General features: G+C 41.2%; 2 protein-coding genes and 2 long non-coding RNA genes across 4 annotated transcripts in view; 2 read left to right on the forward strand and 2 right to left on the reverse strand.

Annotated features, from left to right (window-relative positions):
* On the forward strand, positions 1-10932 carry mapk15 (mitogen-activated protein kinase 15). The gene is made up of 15 exons (XM_077009057.1): positions 1-273; positions 360-489; positions 1377-1475; positions 1624-1653; positions 2027-2117; positions 2951-3081; positions 3183-3346; positions 3458-3597; positions 4538-4595; positions 4841-4978; positions 6666-6771; positions 7074-7404; positions 7549-7679; positions 7838-7990; positions 10447-10932. The coding sequence occupies exons 2-15, from the start codon at positions 421-423 to the stop codon at positions 10636-10638; spliced, it is 1833 nt and encodes a 610-aa protein (XP_076865172.1). The 5' UTR covers positions 1-273; positions 360-420; the 3' UTR covers positions 10639-10932.
* LOC143517010 (uncharacterized) overlaps positions 425-17369 on the reverse strand; it is an 18464-nt gene continuing 1519 nt past the window's right edge. The window contains exons 2-3 of the long non-coding RNA XR_013131833.1: positions 1088-1123; positions 425-992 (exon numbers count right to left, since the gene is read on the reverse strand). This is a non-coding gene — a long non-coding RNA (uncharacterized LOC143517010). The remainder of the gene's footprint in view (positions 993-1087; positions 1124-17369) is intronic.
* The window catches only part of grinaa (glutamate receptor, ionotropic, N-methyl D-aspartate-associated protein 1a (glutamate binding)), a 17221-nt gene continuing 10973 nt past the window's right edge, over positions 11122-17369 (forward strand). The window contains exon 1 of the mRNA XM_077009062.1: positions 11122-11274. The gene's annotated coding sequence lies outside the window, so the exon portion shown is untranslated. The remainder of the gene's footprint in view (positions 11275-17369) is intronic.
* On the reverse strand, positions 13811-16185 carry LOC143517009 (uncharacterized). The gene is made up of 3 exons (XR_013131832.1): positions 15261-16185; positions 14501-14641; positions 13811-14282 (listed from the first exon to the last, which is right to left on the reverse strand). It is a non-coding gene; the product is annotated as an uncharacterized LOC143517009 (long non-coding RNA).

A 17369-nucleotide genomic window follows, 5' to 3' on the forward strand; every position in this document is an offset into this window, starting at 1 on the left:
CAAAACCGAGCGGTGTCGGCGCTGTTGGTGGGGGAGATTCAAACTTGACGAGAAACTCGAATGTGTACCGACCGATGACAAACAGTCCGACATTAAGATGAATAATAAAGTAACCACCGTAATTGTCGGCGTTAGCGAGAAGTAACTTTGCAGAGAGTAGTTTAAACGTGTAGTAAAGAGGCCAGCTGGGCAGGCAACATTAGTCCGTGTCCGCTTCAGGAAACGCAGCAGCTGGGGTTGAGCTGCTCCCGTTCTCGGGCATTACTCTGTCAGGTATTGTTTCTGCTTTAGATATTGATTAGACGCTATAGAATTACACCGGCTACCTAATTCCGTTTTTTTTTGTGCCATGGTCATAGCCAGATACGTTTCAGAGCATAAATAAAATAGCTAAGTTCAGTTAACGTTTACGTGGAAGAAATGAACTTGACCGAGGTGGAAGAACACGTCGCCCTCAAGTATGAAATAAAGCGAAGACTCGGAAAGGGGGTAAGTGGGGCAAAAACACTGAGGACGAACTCAAGCTTGCTGGATTTTCTAATTGGTGCAATCCAGGTAAAATTAGTGGAATCAACACAATCCAGGAAACCTGAGCAAAATCCTGGTGAGGACTTTTATTTTCTGAACCTGGAATGTCCACCTCTCGCCGGCTATTTACTCAGCCATGTCAACATTATTTTGATGTTATATCATCAGCCTAAAAAACGCTTGCATAAGCTGTTCTTACAACAGTTACTGGTTTTCAAGTTCAGTTTACTAAGGATGTACTTTCATCTGCAAATGATTTACTTCGTTTGAACAGTTCATCTAGTTACAGCATGACCACTTAACCTGCATTCAGCAAGTCAACATCATCCTGAAACTGTTGGTTTCTTTTGTTGGCCAATAATTATTAGATGACAGCTGGCAACCCTGTTGACTGCTGTACAGGTAGATCCGCTTGTGACTACACCTTAGGGACCAGGAGTGGCCATGTCTCTTCCACGTGATCCCTGATACAGAAGAATAAGACAGAGGTGGCAGGAGAAAATATTGCAGAAAATAGTGTCCTATAGTTAGACATTCAGCAGTTGTGAAAGAACCTCACCTTGCTCCTCCTTCATAGGGTCCTTTCCATGTGCATCTGTGAAAGGTGACATGAGCAGGAGGTTGTATTACTGGATGCAAACATACTGAAACATCAGCTTGACAGGAGGGCTGATTCTCTTACATCTTAGGATTAATTGTTACATTTCACCTGGTCTTTAGAGGGTATCAGAGCAAAGGCCTTGCCATTCATTTTAGCATTTGCATATAACCTTTAGCAATGTTAAGCAATCATGTAATCGTGTAAATGATTGTGTTAGGCTTAACTGCTTTGAAATGTCTTCTAACAGGCATACGGAATTGTCTGGAAGGCAGTGGACAGAAAGACAGGAGAGACTGTGGCAGTAAAAAAAATATTTGATGCCTTCAGAAACCGAACTGATGCTCAGGTCAAGAGTTACAGTTTATGATAATATGCAACATTCTGATTTGTTATTAGTATGCTATGATATAACTTACTACTAAATGAATTATAAAAGCTTCTATTCTGCTGTTGTGCCTATAACAGTTTTTTGTGCTTTCATTTTCTTTATGTAGAGAACATTTAGAGAAATTATGTTTCTTCAGGTAAGGACAATCATTAAGTGAAGGTTGACATAACATGCTGACCTTTCATCATTATTAGAACTCTGTTTCCTCAGAGAATATGGTATTTTGAAAACACCAGATATTCTCCAGTAAATAATATGGGTGCTATTTATGTGTTCAGGCTGTTACCTTGGATTTCTGTTCATATGCAAACATACATTGGCCATTTAATCTCAAACATAATCTCTTGTTTTTGTACTGTAATGTGATGAAATACTTGCATGTGATTTAATATTAGACTGTGCCCTACTAAGGGAGCATTAGCTAAATGGCAGTGTCCTCTATTACAGAGCTACATATATTGTTTCAGAGTGATGAAGTGTCTGTTTAGTGATTACTTTCTCTCTCTAAGGAATTTGGTGGTCATGCCAATATCATCAAACTGCTGAATGTCATTCGAGCCCAAAACGACAAAGACATTTACTTGGTGTTTGAGTACATGGGTAAGACTGCATTTCTGCACATGCCATGATGAGAATGAAAATAATCCACGAGCTGCACCTGCTCATCCTTCTCCCTCATCACCATTTCAGTGAGAAACCATTACTGTGTGGAAGTAATTCTCCTAACTGGTAGACCACAGTAGAACATAGTACTGGATAACAAAACAATACCACCAATAATGAACTTGTACATTGATGAGAGGTCAGAGGTATGGCTGATAGAATGTTCTTGACTGGTCAAATCACCTGACCTGAACCCCAAGGATTTCACTCACTGATGACACAACCAAAAGCAAAAAGCCTCTGAAATAAGCAGGAAGGGAAACAGGCTGCATTCCAGGTACATTTATAGGGGAAATGTGCGCCCCCTGCTGGTGGCTGGAGGTCACAGGCTTCAGGCAGTCATCAGCTGCATTGCATTTGAAAGCAAGCTCTGACACATTTTTATTACAGTTGTATTATTACTAGACTATTGTTCATATAGTTCACAGTAAGTAAGTGAAATATGTAAAGAATATGAACTTTATTTCTGAAATTTTATCTTATTTTGGATCTGTGAAGAAGGCTTGATGTCTGTAAAATTGAAATGTAAACATTTTTAAAACTCTTTTAAAAATAATGTTTGTCATTTTAAATTGCACTTGAACACTGATATATAAATGGATTTAATACCATGACAGTCTGAATTTAAATGTGCATATTTATCATATTTATAAATGTCATTTTTGAAGGGAACAGTGATTAAATACATCTTGGGTGTGTACTGTGAAACATTAATTTAGTCCACCATCACTGTGACAGTTAAAACAAATGTTGGCTATCGTTCTCTATAGAGTCAGACCTGCATGCGGTAATAAAGAAAGGAAGCCTTTTGAAGGACATTCATAAGTGCTACATCATGTACCAGCTTCTCAAAGCTACCAAATACTTACACTCAGGAAATGTTATCCACAGGGACCAGAAGGTAATCTCTTATGTTTGGATTACACTTATAGACATCTTTGAGCTTCAGAACATCTAATGCAAGTATTTTGTGTTTCTCCATCTCTCCTCTGCATTGTACAGCCCTCCAATATACTACTGGATGCAGACTGCTTTGTCAAACTATGTGACTTTGGTTTGGCACGTTCCCTGAACCAGATCCAAGAGGATGCTGGGAACCCTGCCCTGACAGAATATGTGGCAACGCGATGGTACCGTGCTCCTGAAATTCTCCTCGGGTCCACACGGTACCTTTCCATCATTTTACTACTCCTTGAAAGTGAATGAACAGTCTTTCCACAGCACACCCTCTCTTCCATAATGGTAGCAGGTTCCACTGCCTGCGGTCTGTTCCACAGGTACACAAAGGGGGTGGACATGTGGAGTCTGGGCTGCATCCTTGGAGAGATGCTGCTGGGTAAACCACTGTTCCCTGGAACCTCCACCATCAATCAGATCGAGAAGATCATGAGTGTCATCCCACACCCTACACCAGAGGGTGAGCTCACTTTATATCTAACACCAGAGGGTGAGCTCACTTTATATCTAACACCAGAGGGTGAGCTCACTTTATATCTAACACCAGAGGGTGAGCTCACTTTATATCTACACCAGAGGGTGAGATCACTTTATATCTAACACCAGAGGGTGAGATCACTTTATATCTAACACCAGAGGGTGAGCTCACTTTATATCTAACACCAGAGGGTGAGCTCACTTTATATCTAACACCAGAGGGTGAGCTCACTTTATATCTAACACCAGAGGGTGAGCTCACTTTATATCTAACACAAGAGGGTGAGCTCACTTTATATCTAACACCAGAGGGTGAGCTCACTTTATATCTAACACCAGAGGGTGAGCTCACTTTATATCTAACACCAGAGGGTGAGCTCACTTTATATCTAACACCAGAGGGTGAGCTCACTTTATATCTAACACCAGAGGGTGAGCTCACTTTATATCTACACCAGAGGGTGAGCTCACTTTATATCTAACACCAGAGGGTGAGCTCATTTTATATATAACACCAGAGGGTGAGCTCACTTTATATCTACCCCAGCGGGTGAGCTCACTTTATATCTAACACCAGAGGGTGAGCTCACTTTATATCTAACACCAGAGGGTGAGCTCACTTTATATCTACCCCAGCGGGTGAGCTCACTTTATATCTACCCCAGCGGGTGAGCTCACTTTATATCTAACACCAGGGGGGAGAGCTCACTTTATATCTCTCCTAGAGGGTGAGGTCACTTTATATCTAACACCAGAGGGTGAGCTCACTTTATATCTAACACCAGAGGGTGAGCTTACTTTATATCTAACACCATGGATGTGAGGTCACTTTATATCTACCCCAGAGGGTGAGCTTATATTCTCAGATAGGTCTAACTTTCACATGTAGACTAATTGATGTGTAACTTTCCCCTTCCTTTCAGATGTGACGGCCATTAAGTCAGAGTATGGAGCTTCTGTAATTCAGAGAATGCTGCTTAGGTGCGTAACATTTTCATTACAATTAAAATATTAGCCAGCTGTAGACCAAATATTTGTTCATAAAACATATCCTGAAGATGACCAATCATATGTGCAGCCTTTGACACATATCCACTCTATTTGTCCTTCCATTGAGGTTCCTTCATATGTTTTATCTTAGTCATCGTGACTCAGTATTAGTACATGTTCTGGTTCCACTGGAATGAGCACTGTTGAACATGTGGTTGTTGTGACGGTGCTTCTAGGCCGCAGGTGCTGATAGGTGATTTACTGCAGCCCTCCGTGCCACCTGATGCCCTGGATCTGCTACAGCGTCTGCTGGTCTTCAATCCAGACACCAGGCTGACAGCAGAGGAGGCCCTTCAGCACCCTTATGTGGCAAAGTAAATGGAATCCATCCATCCGCATCCGCGTATCTGGGCCTGGGTCTTGGGTGCTGTAGCCTAAGCAAGTAGGCCCATGTTTCCCTGTCCCCAGCCAAATCTTCCAGCTCTTCTGCGGGGGAGACCGAGGCACTCCCAGAACAACAGATATCTCTCCAGCGTGTCCTGGGTCCTCCCTGGGGTCTCCTCCCATTTGGACATGCCTGGAACTCCTCACCAGGGAGGCGCACATGGGGCATCCGGACCAGATGCCAGAACCACATCAACCGGCTCCTGTCTACATAGAGGAGCAGCAGCTCTGCTCCAAGTCTCTCCCAGATGAGCAAATTCCTCCGGAGGAAATTAATTTCAGCCGCTTATATCTGCAATCTCATTCTTTTGGTCGCTAGTTAGAGTTTGTGTCCATAGGTGAGAGTCAGATTGTAGATTAACCAGTAAAGTGAGAGCTTTGGCTTTTGGCTCAGCTCTCTCTTCACAACGGTCCAGTACAGTGTCCACAACACTGAAGATGCCACACAGAACCGCCTGTCATCTTCCCGTTCCACCCGAGATACTTGAACCCGAGATACTTGAACTCCTCCACTTGAGGCGAGGACTCACCCCGACCCGAAGAGGACACTCCACCCGTGTCCCACTGAGTAGAGACATTTGGAACCCATCAAAAGCCTTTCAGAAAGCTTCTGAATTGACAAATGTACTAAAACATGTACTGTTAACCTTTTATTCTTCAGGCTTATCATTTAGTTTTTAATCCTAAGTCATGTTATTCAATAACCAGTCTGAATTATAATGTAAATAGGTACACTGTAGCCAAAAATATGTGGATTCCCCCCCAGGTGCAGCTGTAATAGCCTCCTATAGCTATTACAGCTATTAATAGCCTGTTCTGTGGGAATATATGCCCTTTCAGTCAGTCTTGTAGTGGGTCGGCTAGAGAAACCCCATTTCTCCCGACATCCAGCTATACTGCTGCTGCCGTCGCTACAGGCTCTGGAAGTCTGCAGTGAATGATGCAACACAGGATAAGCCCGTTGAGCCTGGCGCTCCAGCGCTGCGAGCCTCTGCTCACTCTGCGTGGCTGAGCTGTGGTTCTCCAGCAAAAGCACCATCAGCTGACCAAGCGCACATCCTGCTAGGCAGACATTTCACAAGCTGACTTGTAAAGGTGGCCATGCTGCTCAGTACTACCCATAACGCTCTCCGTGTTTGTCTGTGGGGGTTGCATAGCTTTGTGCTCGACTGTACACACCTCCTACTGATGTGCTAACTGATCCAATGTGGCCAAAACACTAATTAGAAAGGGGTGTCTACATACATTTGGCAGTATAGTGGAGAATGTGAGGGGCTAGGAAAGAGGAAGGGTTCAATGACGATTACATGGTTTCACAAAACACAGAGCATCTGGATCTCTAGATGTAATATTTCTGTGTGTGTGCTGTGGACTTCAGCCCACCTGGCTGTTTACCTGTTCCCTACCCATGATCCTCTACACTCACACCTTGTTTTACTGTACAGTTTTACTGTAGTTCAGTGTTTTTTGTTCTGCATTACTCAGTATGAATCTCCTCTCAATTTTCTTTCAAACGTTGTTCATGCAGCATTCATTGAAAGCCTTGAATATGATGTTTTAATCCTGTTTGCTGATACGTTAATGACTCCTTTGACCTTTCCTGCTCTTCCACATAAGGTTTCACAACCCAGCCAGAGAGCCCAGCCTGGACTATGATGTCATCCTCCCCGTGGATGATGACGTGCAGCTGTCTGTCGCTCAGTACAGGAACAAACTCTACGAGGTGAAGTACCTGCACTCATCCCAGCATGCCCTGCTCTTTCCACTCCGCTGTCCTAATCAGACATATTAAAGTAGCCATGCGGCGCGTGCTAGAACAAGACACACAGCTGTGTCATGGTAGCAGAGCTGTGCTTTTCCTCAACACGTATCAAAATGAAGAACACCGTCTTGGGCCGGCCGGCCACAGATTACAAAGTATTGTGTTCTCGTAAAAGTAGCTGTGATTTTCTTCTGAAGGTTTTGTGTTGTCTCACCCTGAGTTTCATGCTCCATTATGCGAGCCTGTAATGTCCTTGTGAACAGATGATTCTGGAGAAACGTGCCATGCGCCAGATGGAAAGACAAGTTCATCTGAAGCAGAAAGCTGATGAGAAGACCAGAGAAGAGTGTGTGGGCCACGATCTGGACAAACATAACAGAAAAGACTCAGAGTCTAAGGCAGAAGAGAGCAGGGAAGGGAGAGGGGATGGTGAGACGAAGCTCTGTAAAAAGAACGACCAACCCAAACCCCAACCAGTCAATACCAAGCCCACAGGTCCAAAAGAACAGCCTCAACCACACAATGGGAGAAGCAACCCAGGCACCGACTCCAGCATGGTGAAGACATCTTACAACCCTATCACGCATGTCTCCAGTGAGTGCTCATTTAAAGCTACACCATGTACACTCACGCATGCATAAATTCTGACCATTCCACAGTGGTGTCTGTACCCTGTAAACTTCACATACTAGATTCAAGTTGATGTAAAAATGCTTGTTTGTGTTTGTTTCTTCCAAGATGTAGTAAACCCGTCCAGCAATGTCTCAATATCCCCTCAACATCAGCATCATAGATTTGGCCGTAAGATGGTGCTGCAGCATCAGGACCATGAAAGCAGCTCCATCTTGTTTGGGGAGGGCCAGAACAAGGTAACTCCTCACGCTACTCCGCCTCGTCCCACTGAAGCATGACTCTCCCAGTTGTGAATGCCTTTCACATGGAGTGGATTCATATCAGAACAGAGATGTGGGAATAAGTGTGGCACCAGTGTTGACCGTTTAACAGTGACTTCTGTCCCTCGTATTAGGGTGCAGAGCCGGGTCAGGCGCGGGGACAGTCAGCCCCTGCCGCACACTCCCGATCGCTCTCCCTCCCCCTCTCACAGCCCCAGAATAACCCTCTGCTACGCAGCGATGAACCCGTCCTGTCCACTGGCCTGTGTGGCACTTCAGCTCGTCTGGTGAGTCAGCCAGCCACCTCACCCTTATACAAGTTAGTGTCTCACTGTCATTTCACTGACCGAGAGGAGGAAACACCCTCGCAAAAATCTAAACCCTACCCATCCCATAAAGTTCTCTTTCTTTAATGGGTATTGGGACACTTTTATGTTTCTTTTACAATATAAATCCACCTGCCTATGTAAATGTTTCTCTTTAGAGGACTATTAGAAGGGGGGGGTGGTGTGATCACAGACATATGGAGACACATCAGGAGGAGGTCTTGTTGGCACTTGTTACTCTGTCTAGTAGGAACCTTGTACTGTTGGGCCTGCTGATATTAGGGTTGCTGTTTGTATCATATGTTTTACATCCACCCAATTCTGTCTTTTCAAATATGTAAGTAACTCGTTGGACAGCGACATTATTAAAGCCTGTAGCTTTTAATTTAGGCATCAAAATCCTTCTGCAAATCCAGCATTAGCCTACCCCACAAACTGCCTTTATCTATCTCGCATAAAATCAGTTAAATAAAATACATGTATCTGTAGAATGAGATTTTCTAAAAAACAAATTGAACATTTGAAGATGTTTAAATCATAACATTAATAACATAACAGCTTTTTCTTATTCATTGCTGCCATAGCAACAGCTGGCAAGACAGGTACATCATCACACATATCATTACACATTGGTATTAAGATGCTTTTAAGAAGAGACATCCTTACTAGTTGGTTGATGGTTCAGAAGTGTTCAATGAACCTCTTGGTTTCTCCAGTGTAGAGTTGATTACATCTAATTACATCTAATACTGTAATTCATGAGCAGGAATGGCTGATTCCTCACTCATTTTCAAAGTATCTATCTATCTATCTATCTATCACCCTGTGTGAAAAATTATACTAGAATAATTATTAATGTATTTATATAATATAATTTATATTCTCATCAGATGTGCATGAAAAGAGCTTATGAATTTGTAGGAGGAGGAATATGTTTTTATGTGAAAAGGGTTGTTTAAATCACAGCATAAATTCTATGGAGTAATAAAATTCTGTGAATTTTTGCATAGGGTCGTGATTGAAAGACTCTCTGAAATGTCTTGTTTCTCAGTAAAAACATTTCTTACTACAGTTCAGTGTACTTACATGCCTGGAATCTTCAACTATACATTTGTACATGTACATATGTATTCACAGTCTTTGTTGAAGCCACTTACAGCCTCAAGTGGGGGCCACTCGAGAACTCTCACAGAGTTGTCCCGAAGCCACTCCTTTGTCATCTTGGCTGGGTGCTTAGGGTTGTTGTCCTGTTGAAAAATGAACCTTCCCCCAGTCTGAGGCCCAGAGCGTTCTGGAGCAGGTTTTCTTCAAGAATGTCTCTGCACATTGCTGCGTTCGTCTTTTGCTCAACACTGATTAGTCTCCCAGGTTCCTGCTGTCAAAAAACATGCCCACAGCATGATGCTTCCATTACCACGATTTACTGTAGGAACAGCATTGGCCAGGTGATGAGCGATGCCTCCTGACATGACACTTGGCATTCCGGCCAGAGAATTTTGTTTCTCGTGGTCTGAGAGTCCTTCAGGTGCCTTTTGGCAAACTCCAAGCGAGATGGCTTATGCCTTTCACCAAGTGGCTTTTGTCTGGCCACTCTACCATACAGTCCTGACTGGTGGAGTGCTAGAGAAATGGTCGTCCTTCTAGAAGGTTCTCATCTCTCCACTGAGCAATACTGAAGCTCTGTTAGAGTGACCCTTGGGTTCTTCTTCAGCTCCCTTACCTCGATCACTCAGATTGACTGACTGGGTGGCCATCTCTCGGAAGAGTAATTCCAAACCTCGTCCATTTACAGGTGATGGAGGCTAATGTGCTCATTGGGACCTTCAATGCTGCAAAACTGTTTCTATGCTCTTCCCCAGATCTGTGCCTTGATACAATCCTATCTCGGAGGTCTAGAGACCATTGACAAACAAGTGTGTCTCTTTCCAAATCATGTCCAATCAGCTGGATTTACGACAGGTGGACACCAATCAAATTGTCCAAACAACTGAAAGATGATCAGTGGAAACAGGATGCACTTGATCTCAATGAGTGTCATGGCAAAGGCTGTGAATACTTATGTACATGTGATCTTTGTTTTGTTTTTTAATTTATTTTTAGTGCTGTCAATTCCAGGTGCCGCGATTAAAAGTCCTCACCAGGATTTTGCTCTGGCTTCCTGGATTGTGTTGATTCCACTAATTTTACCTGGTTTGCTAATTAGAAAATCTAGCAAGCTTGAGCAAAATCCTGGTGAGGACTTTTAATCGCGGAACCTGGAATTGACAGCACTATTTTTTTTATTAATTACCATATACTTGGGCATTTACATTTCCTTAGTTATTTGGATCGATTGCAATGTGTACTTAAAAAATGTACATGATGTAATTGTATGACATCATGACTGTCTCATACTGTGTTGATTTATTGCTGTGCAGAACCCACGCTCACCTTCTCAGACACGAGAGGCAAAGGCTCCACTCAGGTTTAGCAAGAAGGTCTTCCAGAACAACTCCAACATTTCTGCAGCTGGAGACCCTCGAGCCAAGCTTGGTAGCTATGCTCAGGCCTATGGCACCATCAACAGAACGGAACTGGAGAGCCTGCTTAAACATCACCCGCAGTTCTAAAATGGTTTGGACTGGATAAGCATTGACCGTTACAAGCAGAGGACAAGGTGTCCTGCTCAGCTAACAACAGGGACTGTTGTAGCTGTTGTAGTTGTAGAATGATGGAGAATGGTCAGACCTTTTAATAATAGTCACTCTATTTGAGTGAACGTGCAACATGAGATCTCACACTGAGATAGATGCCAGTCCCTATAACAGTGCTATGAAACTCGTAAAATATTTTTGAAATATGTTTTTTCTGAAATTAATTTTAAGATTGTGCCTAAAACTAATAAATCCTCTGACCCAACGCAAGCATGACGCATTAAACCTCTTTTGTATAACACGAGTGGCGTGGATGCTTTGACAGCACCTTGCAACCAAGGAGTGTTTATTCTAGTAATACAAGATATATATGTGGGCAATTTTTGTCCCCTCTAGAACATTTTTGTAGAAACTTCTGTATTATTCTGGCTAAGGCTCTCCTGTCACGTGACCTCAGCAGTGACGTCTGGTGTTATTGCCTCGCTACGGTTGCGGGGTCGCCACGTCATTAGACACTAAACAAGCCGACGGAGCGACTGTACCCGTCACCTCGAAACCGTCTCAGATTTTATGTTATCGTTGGACTGAAAACACTTATCTACTGCAAGAAAGGTAAGGATGTCGTCATGCATCCTGTACGCTATGTTCGTTTCTAAATGAATCAAGCACGTTTGTACATTTTAAAGGACCGCGAGTGAACGTTATCGCTCGGTACCTGACGGGTCCGTTAGCACGTCGGTGTTGTGTGTTCTTCCTAACGGAGCGTTACATCACACTACCGTCCACCTCCCGAGATACGGCCAGCAGTTTCAGTCCACACGACTCCCATAATACTATTATATCTGTTTTATTTGGTATTTTGTGTTTTTAATATGTCTAGCTAGCGTTGCGCAGTCATAACAAGACCTCACTCTCGTCAGCTGATGCGGGCCGATAACGCGTTAAGTCCTTAGGACAGCAGGCCCACTGGGCTGGGAGACTGTTTATTCCCCATCTTTGTCTTTATGTTGTGTTTATTCCCCATATTTATGTTTATTTGTGTTTATTCCCCATCTTTCTGTTTATGTTGTGTTTATTCCCCATCTTTGTGTTTATGTTGTGTTTATTCTCCATATTTATGTTTATTTGTGTTTATTCCCCATCTTTGCCAGGATGCAGATAGCTGCCGCTCGTTTTTCGTCACCGCACACCCATTATTGGTACAAGATCTCATCTAATGTATCGAAATCGGCGAGCATTTTAATATAGGGTTTCTTATGTAATTGTGGAGGTGATCGCTAACGGATACCGTCAGCTAGGGTTAGATGGGGTTAGATCAGATCTGTTAGATCAGACCTGGCGGTAGCGTTTCATTGAGAGAACTGCAGTGTCCCCATGTCCCGGCCAGCGTGATCTGCGATGCGCCTGTAGTCGCAGCTACCTTACCAGCGACCTTCTCCCTTTACGTGGAACTATAAATATGATCTAAATAAACTTTTCTGTTACCCCCTTTCCACGTCCCCCCCCCCATCTCTTGAATAAAATACTGATATAAGTAAGCTAGAGTAGCTGTTTTATTGGGCCTAGGTTCAAACTTATTTGATTACTGCGGTTAGGTTCGTTCTGAATTTGCCGAGTCACTACAACCTACTCAGCTTCACAGTATTTAGGCCAAAATCTCACCAGATGTGGTAGTCAAAAACACACGTAAATGTTAATATTTTCTCAAGTAGATATTCAAGCTCATATAAATGCTTAAGTAATTGGTAAAAGACTAGTCTGAGTAGCGAGTTAGCCAACGTTACTGCCTCGGATCTTCTCAAAATCACAGCCTAATTGAGGCAGCACATAGAAACAGCAAATCAAATGCATCTAAAACATTTTCAGTTTAACTGATATAATTTCCAATGGTGTACCATCATCTCCTCATTTAATGTACTTTTAATTCATGCAACTCGATATAAATGTTTAAAGATACTGGATGTGGTTATGACATAATGTTGTATAAGGTTGATTTGCCAATTACTCTAGATTTTTGTCCCAAGTTCAAGTGGCAAGGGGAAGTACGGTTCTGTGTTCTGTGTGTAGGAGCCCTAAAGTGGCTATGCAAGCAAGACTTGGGTTTAGTGTTCTAGATATTTTGATGTTGGCTAGATATTGTGCATGTGAGTGTACTTGCAATGCATCACTTTGTAATTAGCATAATTTGTCCAATGTCCAATGTAACTTGATATTGTATTTTTTTAGATATTGACTTTGGCAACAGGTGTTAAAACGAACTTCGTTACTGGCAAATTTTGGGACCTTAAGGAGTTCTTGTTTTGCAATGTTGGGACATTCACTTGTCAAAACCGACCACATACACATGCAGGAGCAATTTAGGCAGGCTGTGTAAAGTGTCTGTAGGCTTCAGGTATTGTCATGTCCAGCCAGTGAGTGCATGGTTTGAGATGTATTTTGAGAGTATGATATTCCAGTTTAGAACACAGATGTATTGCATTTTGTTTGTTTACTTATTACACAAGTAGACGTTTATGTTTCACTTCAGGCTTTCTACCTCTATAAAAATATCATATGCTATAAGGTTAGAAGGTTGGACAATAACGAGGGGTATTGTGTGGGAAATGTCAGAGCCGTATAGAGAGAGAGTCGCGACAACGGAAGTTCAAAACGCTTGATGGTCACGTGATTCACGGAGGCTTCAGATAGTTCCAGGAAGTTCAATTTGAGCGCATAAACGCAGAGACAGAACTGCGATTTGAGGATTATTGTGAACATATAACGACCAACTTTAGGCTAATTTTAGAGCACATTGCTGTTTAATGCTTTGATTGTTTTATAATTGTTATATATTACGTTCATTTATATATTTAGAGGGACAGGAAGGGGTGAGAAATTCAGATTAGATAAATTTTCTAACATTAACATATCTTTAAATCATGGTAATTTCTGTAATCCCATGGTATTGGTGACCTAAGTAATCTAAATGACTAATGTACATTTTCTGACAGAAGGAAAATTTTCTTTGACTTCATTGTGCAGAAATATGCTTTAAAAGGGTACATTAAAACACATTACATTTACATCCAGACAGTATATGACATATTAAAATACATTGATAAATTATATATATATATATATATATATATATATATATATATATATATATATATATATCTTGTCTTTTTAATACACACTTATTTACAGCAATTAATTAATTAAATAAATCTCTAATAATCTCAAATATGAATATAATGTCAAGCAGTTTTTCTGTGTCTTTTCCTCCGTGTTGTTTGTGTAGTGTCCACCATGGTTTGCTGTGTTGCATGGGGATGCTCCAATCGAGCAAAAATGTATGGTTTCCCCACTGATACTGAGAGGAGAAAAAAAATGGTTGTCTCAACTAAGCAGGAGCAATCTTACCCTCACTAAAGATTACAACAGCAAATATATATGTGAGGTAATCATCAAACACTGCATTTGCACTTTTCACAATAAACACACTATTGGAAGGCTTAATGCCTGATTTATTAAAATACAGAATAGTGAACAAAAAAAATCAAAGACTCCAGACAGACTCGGGTGCAGGGTGAGGGTGCTATCTAGTTGCAGGCTCCATTGAATCCCCTGTGGTTCTTTGGCTTAAAGAGAGAGAGGAGAAAAAGACAGAAGAAAATGATTATTATGAGTATTGATGTGATATGAATTTGAACTTGTTGCACATCCTTGGTTGTTTTTTATACGTGTAATGAGTGTATACGTATCCAGTAAGTGTTCTCTAATACTGTGTATTCACCCACTGTGGGATATGTATATGGGTAGACAAAACTGAGTTGTCATGTGTGAGGAGTAAACTCACATCACTCTGCAGGCACATTTTGAGGCAGACCAGTTCATCAAAACCAAACAGGGCAACACTAGGCTGAGAGCAGATGCTGTTCCCACCATTTTTGTGCATCGCCCCGCACTCAGAAAGAGGAAGCCCCCTGCACTACTGGACCTGTAAAGACAGGGCCCATAGCTGCTGATCACAGCTATAGTGTTAGGGGTGACACAGGTATAATAAGTATGAACTCCTAATAATTATATTATTTCTTTAAGTGATAGACTATTTAAAACTTAATCACACTAAATAGTATACGTCTTTTATATCCAGCAGTTTTAAAAACTGAGGAAATACTTTAATAAAATAAAATAAAAATAAATAAAACGAAATAAAAAGGAAAATAAAATAAATAAAAGGATAAATAAATAAAATAAAAGGAAATAAAACGTTAGCTGGTACTCCAAAATGGATATCTTCATTTTACCTCCTCGACCCAACACACTCTACAATCACACTCAAATGTTATATTTAACCAATACTAGCTACCCCGCAAAAACATCGCGTTCAGGTGAAATGACATTAAGAGAGGAATTTACTATTAATAGGCTGTCGGTCGTTAATGTGAAATCTCGCTAACCGTATTCGCGTTGTCTTAGCATAGATTTAGTTCCCTAAATCTGCTTATTAAGAGGTGGATAATTCACTAAAATGCTTTAATTCACATTTTAATGCACATGCTAATTTGATTCTGATGTCCTCATAATACACAATCTGATTTTTTAAGCGTACTAACCTGTAAAAGTGTATCACAGATGGTCCACTGCTCCAGTTTGACTGCGCTGCTCGTATTTGCTGCTAACTTTCGGGAACTATTGACAGGCTCCACGATCCGCCATTGCTGTAAAAAAACTGGTCCATTGGAGTGAACGGAGTTGACGCGACTCTCTCTCTATAGGGCTCTGGGAAATGTTTAGAGCGTCTAGAATCGGCTTTTAAGCTTCGTCCTGTGAAGTCCCATTTAGGCTTCTAGATAGTTCTGTGAACCGTTTAGACTTCTAGATTATTCTGTGGCAACACAATATAATAGAGAACCCGAGACGTGGTGTCCTTGTCTACTACATGTGAGGTTGTTTGACCATGTTGGCACTTCACTGCTCTCTCCTGAATGCACTCGTTTGATCATGAACTGCTGAGGCTGAATTGGGGAAAAGTCTCAGCAGCTCACGAGAAGGTTTACTTTTCCTTGCGCTTAATAGGCACATTTCATTACTGTAGACCGTAAAAGCTACCTTTTTTTTTCCAGTTTGAAAGAAGCATTTCCTAAAGATTCCAGCCCAACTCATGTCTTTTCTGATCACAAAATGCCTGTGTGAAGGGACATTCTTGTGTATTATGTAAATCTGCTGACATGACTGTAACAGCTGTGGAGTGGAGGTTGGACCAGAAGTCTTAGGGGAGGAAACTCCAGCAGATGGAGAGGAGAAGATGCTAGTGGGTGGCATGTGGCTGATGTAGGGGAAGCGAAATTACAAGTGTTGTCCCATAAACGTTTTGGTTATTCATAGGGTTCTTCTTTTGGTGATCATAAAAGGACCAAGCAATTCTGGGTACAGCTTTTCTCCACACTGTGCCCCCACAGTAAAGGAGTGCCTTGGCTGTTTTGATTGAAGTCTATTTTTGTTTTTGTTGCAACCCTGTTTTCTCTTACATGCTGCTCAACAGTGTTCAGGGTCTTGTCTTGCCTTTGTATGTCAGTGGCTACCTCTTCCTCAGAAAACATATCCTCAAAGGAACCATTAGCTAATATTATTAATAGTGATCATTAATTATTACTTGGCTATTGGGTTAGTCAAAACATTTTTTAAAGATTTGAAGATTTGTTTAAAAAATAAATAATCCTGTGCATGAACAGTGAAAATGGATAATGTGCTTCTCTTAACATTGAAGTGAGTGGAGAGAATTGTTTGGTCTCATCGTGCAAAGTTCAAACATTACTGCATTAAAAATGCTGATCGAAGCTGATGGGTCGTCATCCACTGGCCTAGAGGTCCAAACATGACATTGCATTTACATGTGAATAATTTAAATTCTGTCTTAATCACAACATGGAAAAATATTCTCAAATGTGATGCATGTCATGTTTTAGCACTACTTGTATTTGAAATGTGAATATGGCTTTTCAGAGCAGTTTGAATGTATTACAGTAAGAAATATATAATGTTGTGTATGCTCCTGTCACCAATGTCTTGTTGGCTAAAGTGAACGAAAGATGAGTCATCTAAAAAAATAGTTTTTACTATTTTATTTTCCTGAATGTACCTTGGGGATTCTTACACTGTCAGAGCTGTGTAAGATTCCTAACTTTCGAAGCTTATAGCATGCAGTGTTTTTAGAGAAGTAGAAAATCTTGAATGAAACCTTTGACACTGTAATTTCGTTGTTCTTGAAAAAGTGGCAATGACAATAAAGATTTATTTTATCTTATCTTATCTAAAACTTACACTCAAGTAATAAGTAAACCAACAAAATGCAAATCGTTCTCAATGTTGGATTCACAGTTTCAGTTTAAAAATATTTGAATAAGACTTCAAGTATTTATATATGTGTTATTTCCCACCCCTTACAGTTGTGCTCTGATGATGTGAAAAGTGTAACAAAATGATGTGGTTTTCATACTGGTCTGAGAGTATAGTTGTTTGTTGTTGTTGTTGTTGTTAAGTACTTTCTCATCATCTGCAACAAAAAGGTGTTGACACAGCCACATGTTTTGCATGTTTTAGTCACTTTGTATAGGTTTGCTAGAATGTTCTGACGGATGATACACATACTTATTATAGCTAGAAGTGAGCTTAGGTTATTCTCTATGTTTATACTAGGAAGCAGCAAAGAGAACATCATTATG

This window comes from Brachyhypopomus gauderio, chromosome 6 (genome assembly GCF_052324685.1).
Source record: "Brachyhypopomus gauderio isolate BG-103 chromosome 6, BGAUD_0.2, whole genome shotgun sequence".
Lineage (NCBI taxonomy): Eukaryota > Metazoa > Chordata > Actinopteri > Gymnotiformes > Hypopomidae > Brachyhypopomus > Brachyhypopomus gauderio.

Bases quoted from the DNA above. Each gene is read 5' to 3' on its own strand.
- mapk15 (XM_077009057.1), top strand. From the start codon at position 421: ATGAACTTGACCGAGGTGGAAGAACACGTCGCCCTCAAGTATGAAATA. The intron at 4,596-4,840 runs GTGCGTAACATT...CGGTGCTTCTAG, and splicing joins ATTCAGAGAATGCTGCTTAG to GCCGCAGGTGCTGATAGGTG. The intron at 7,991-10,446 runs GTGAGTCAGCCA...ATTGCTGTGCAG, and splicing joins GTGGCACTTCAGCTCGTCTG to AACCCACGCTCACCTTCTCA.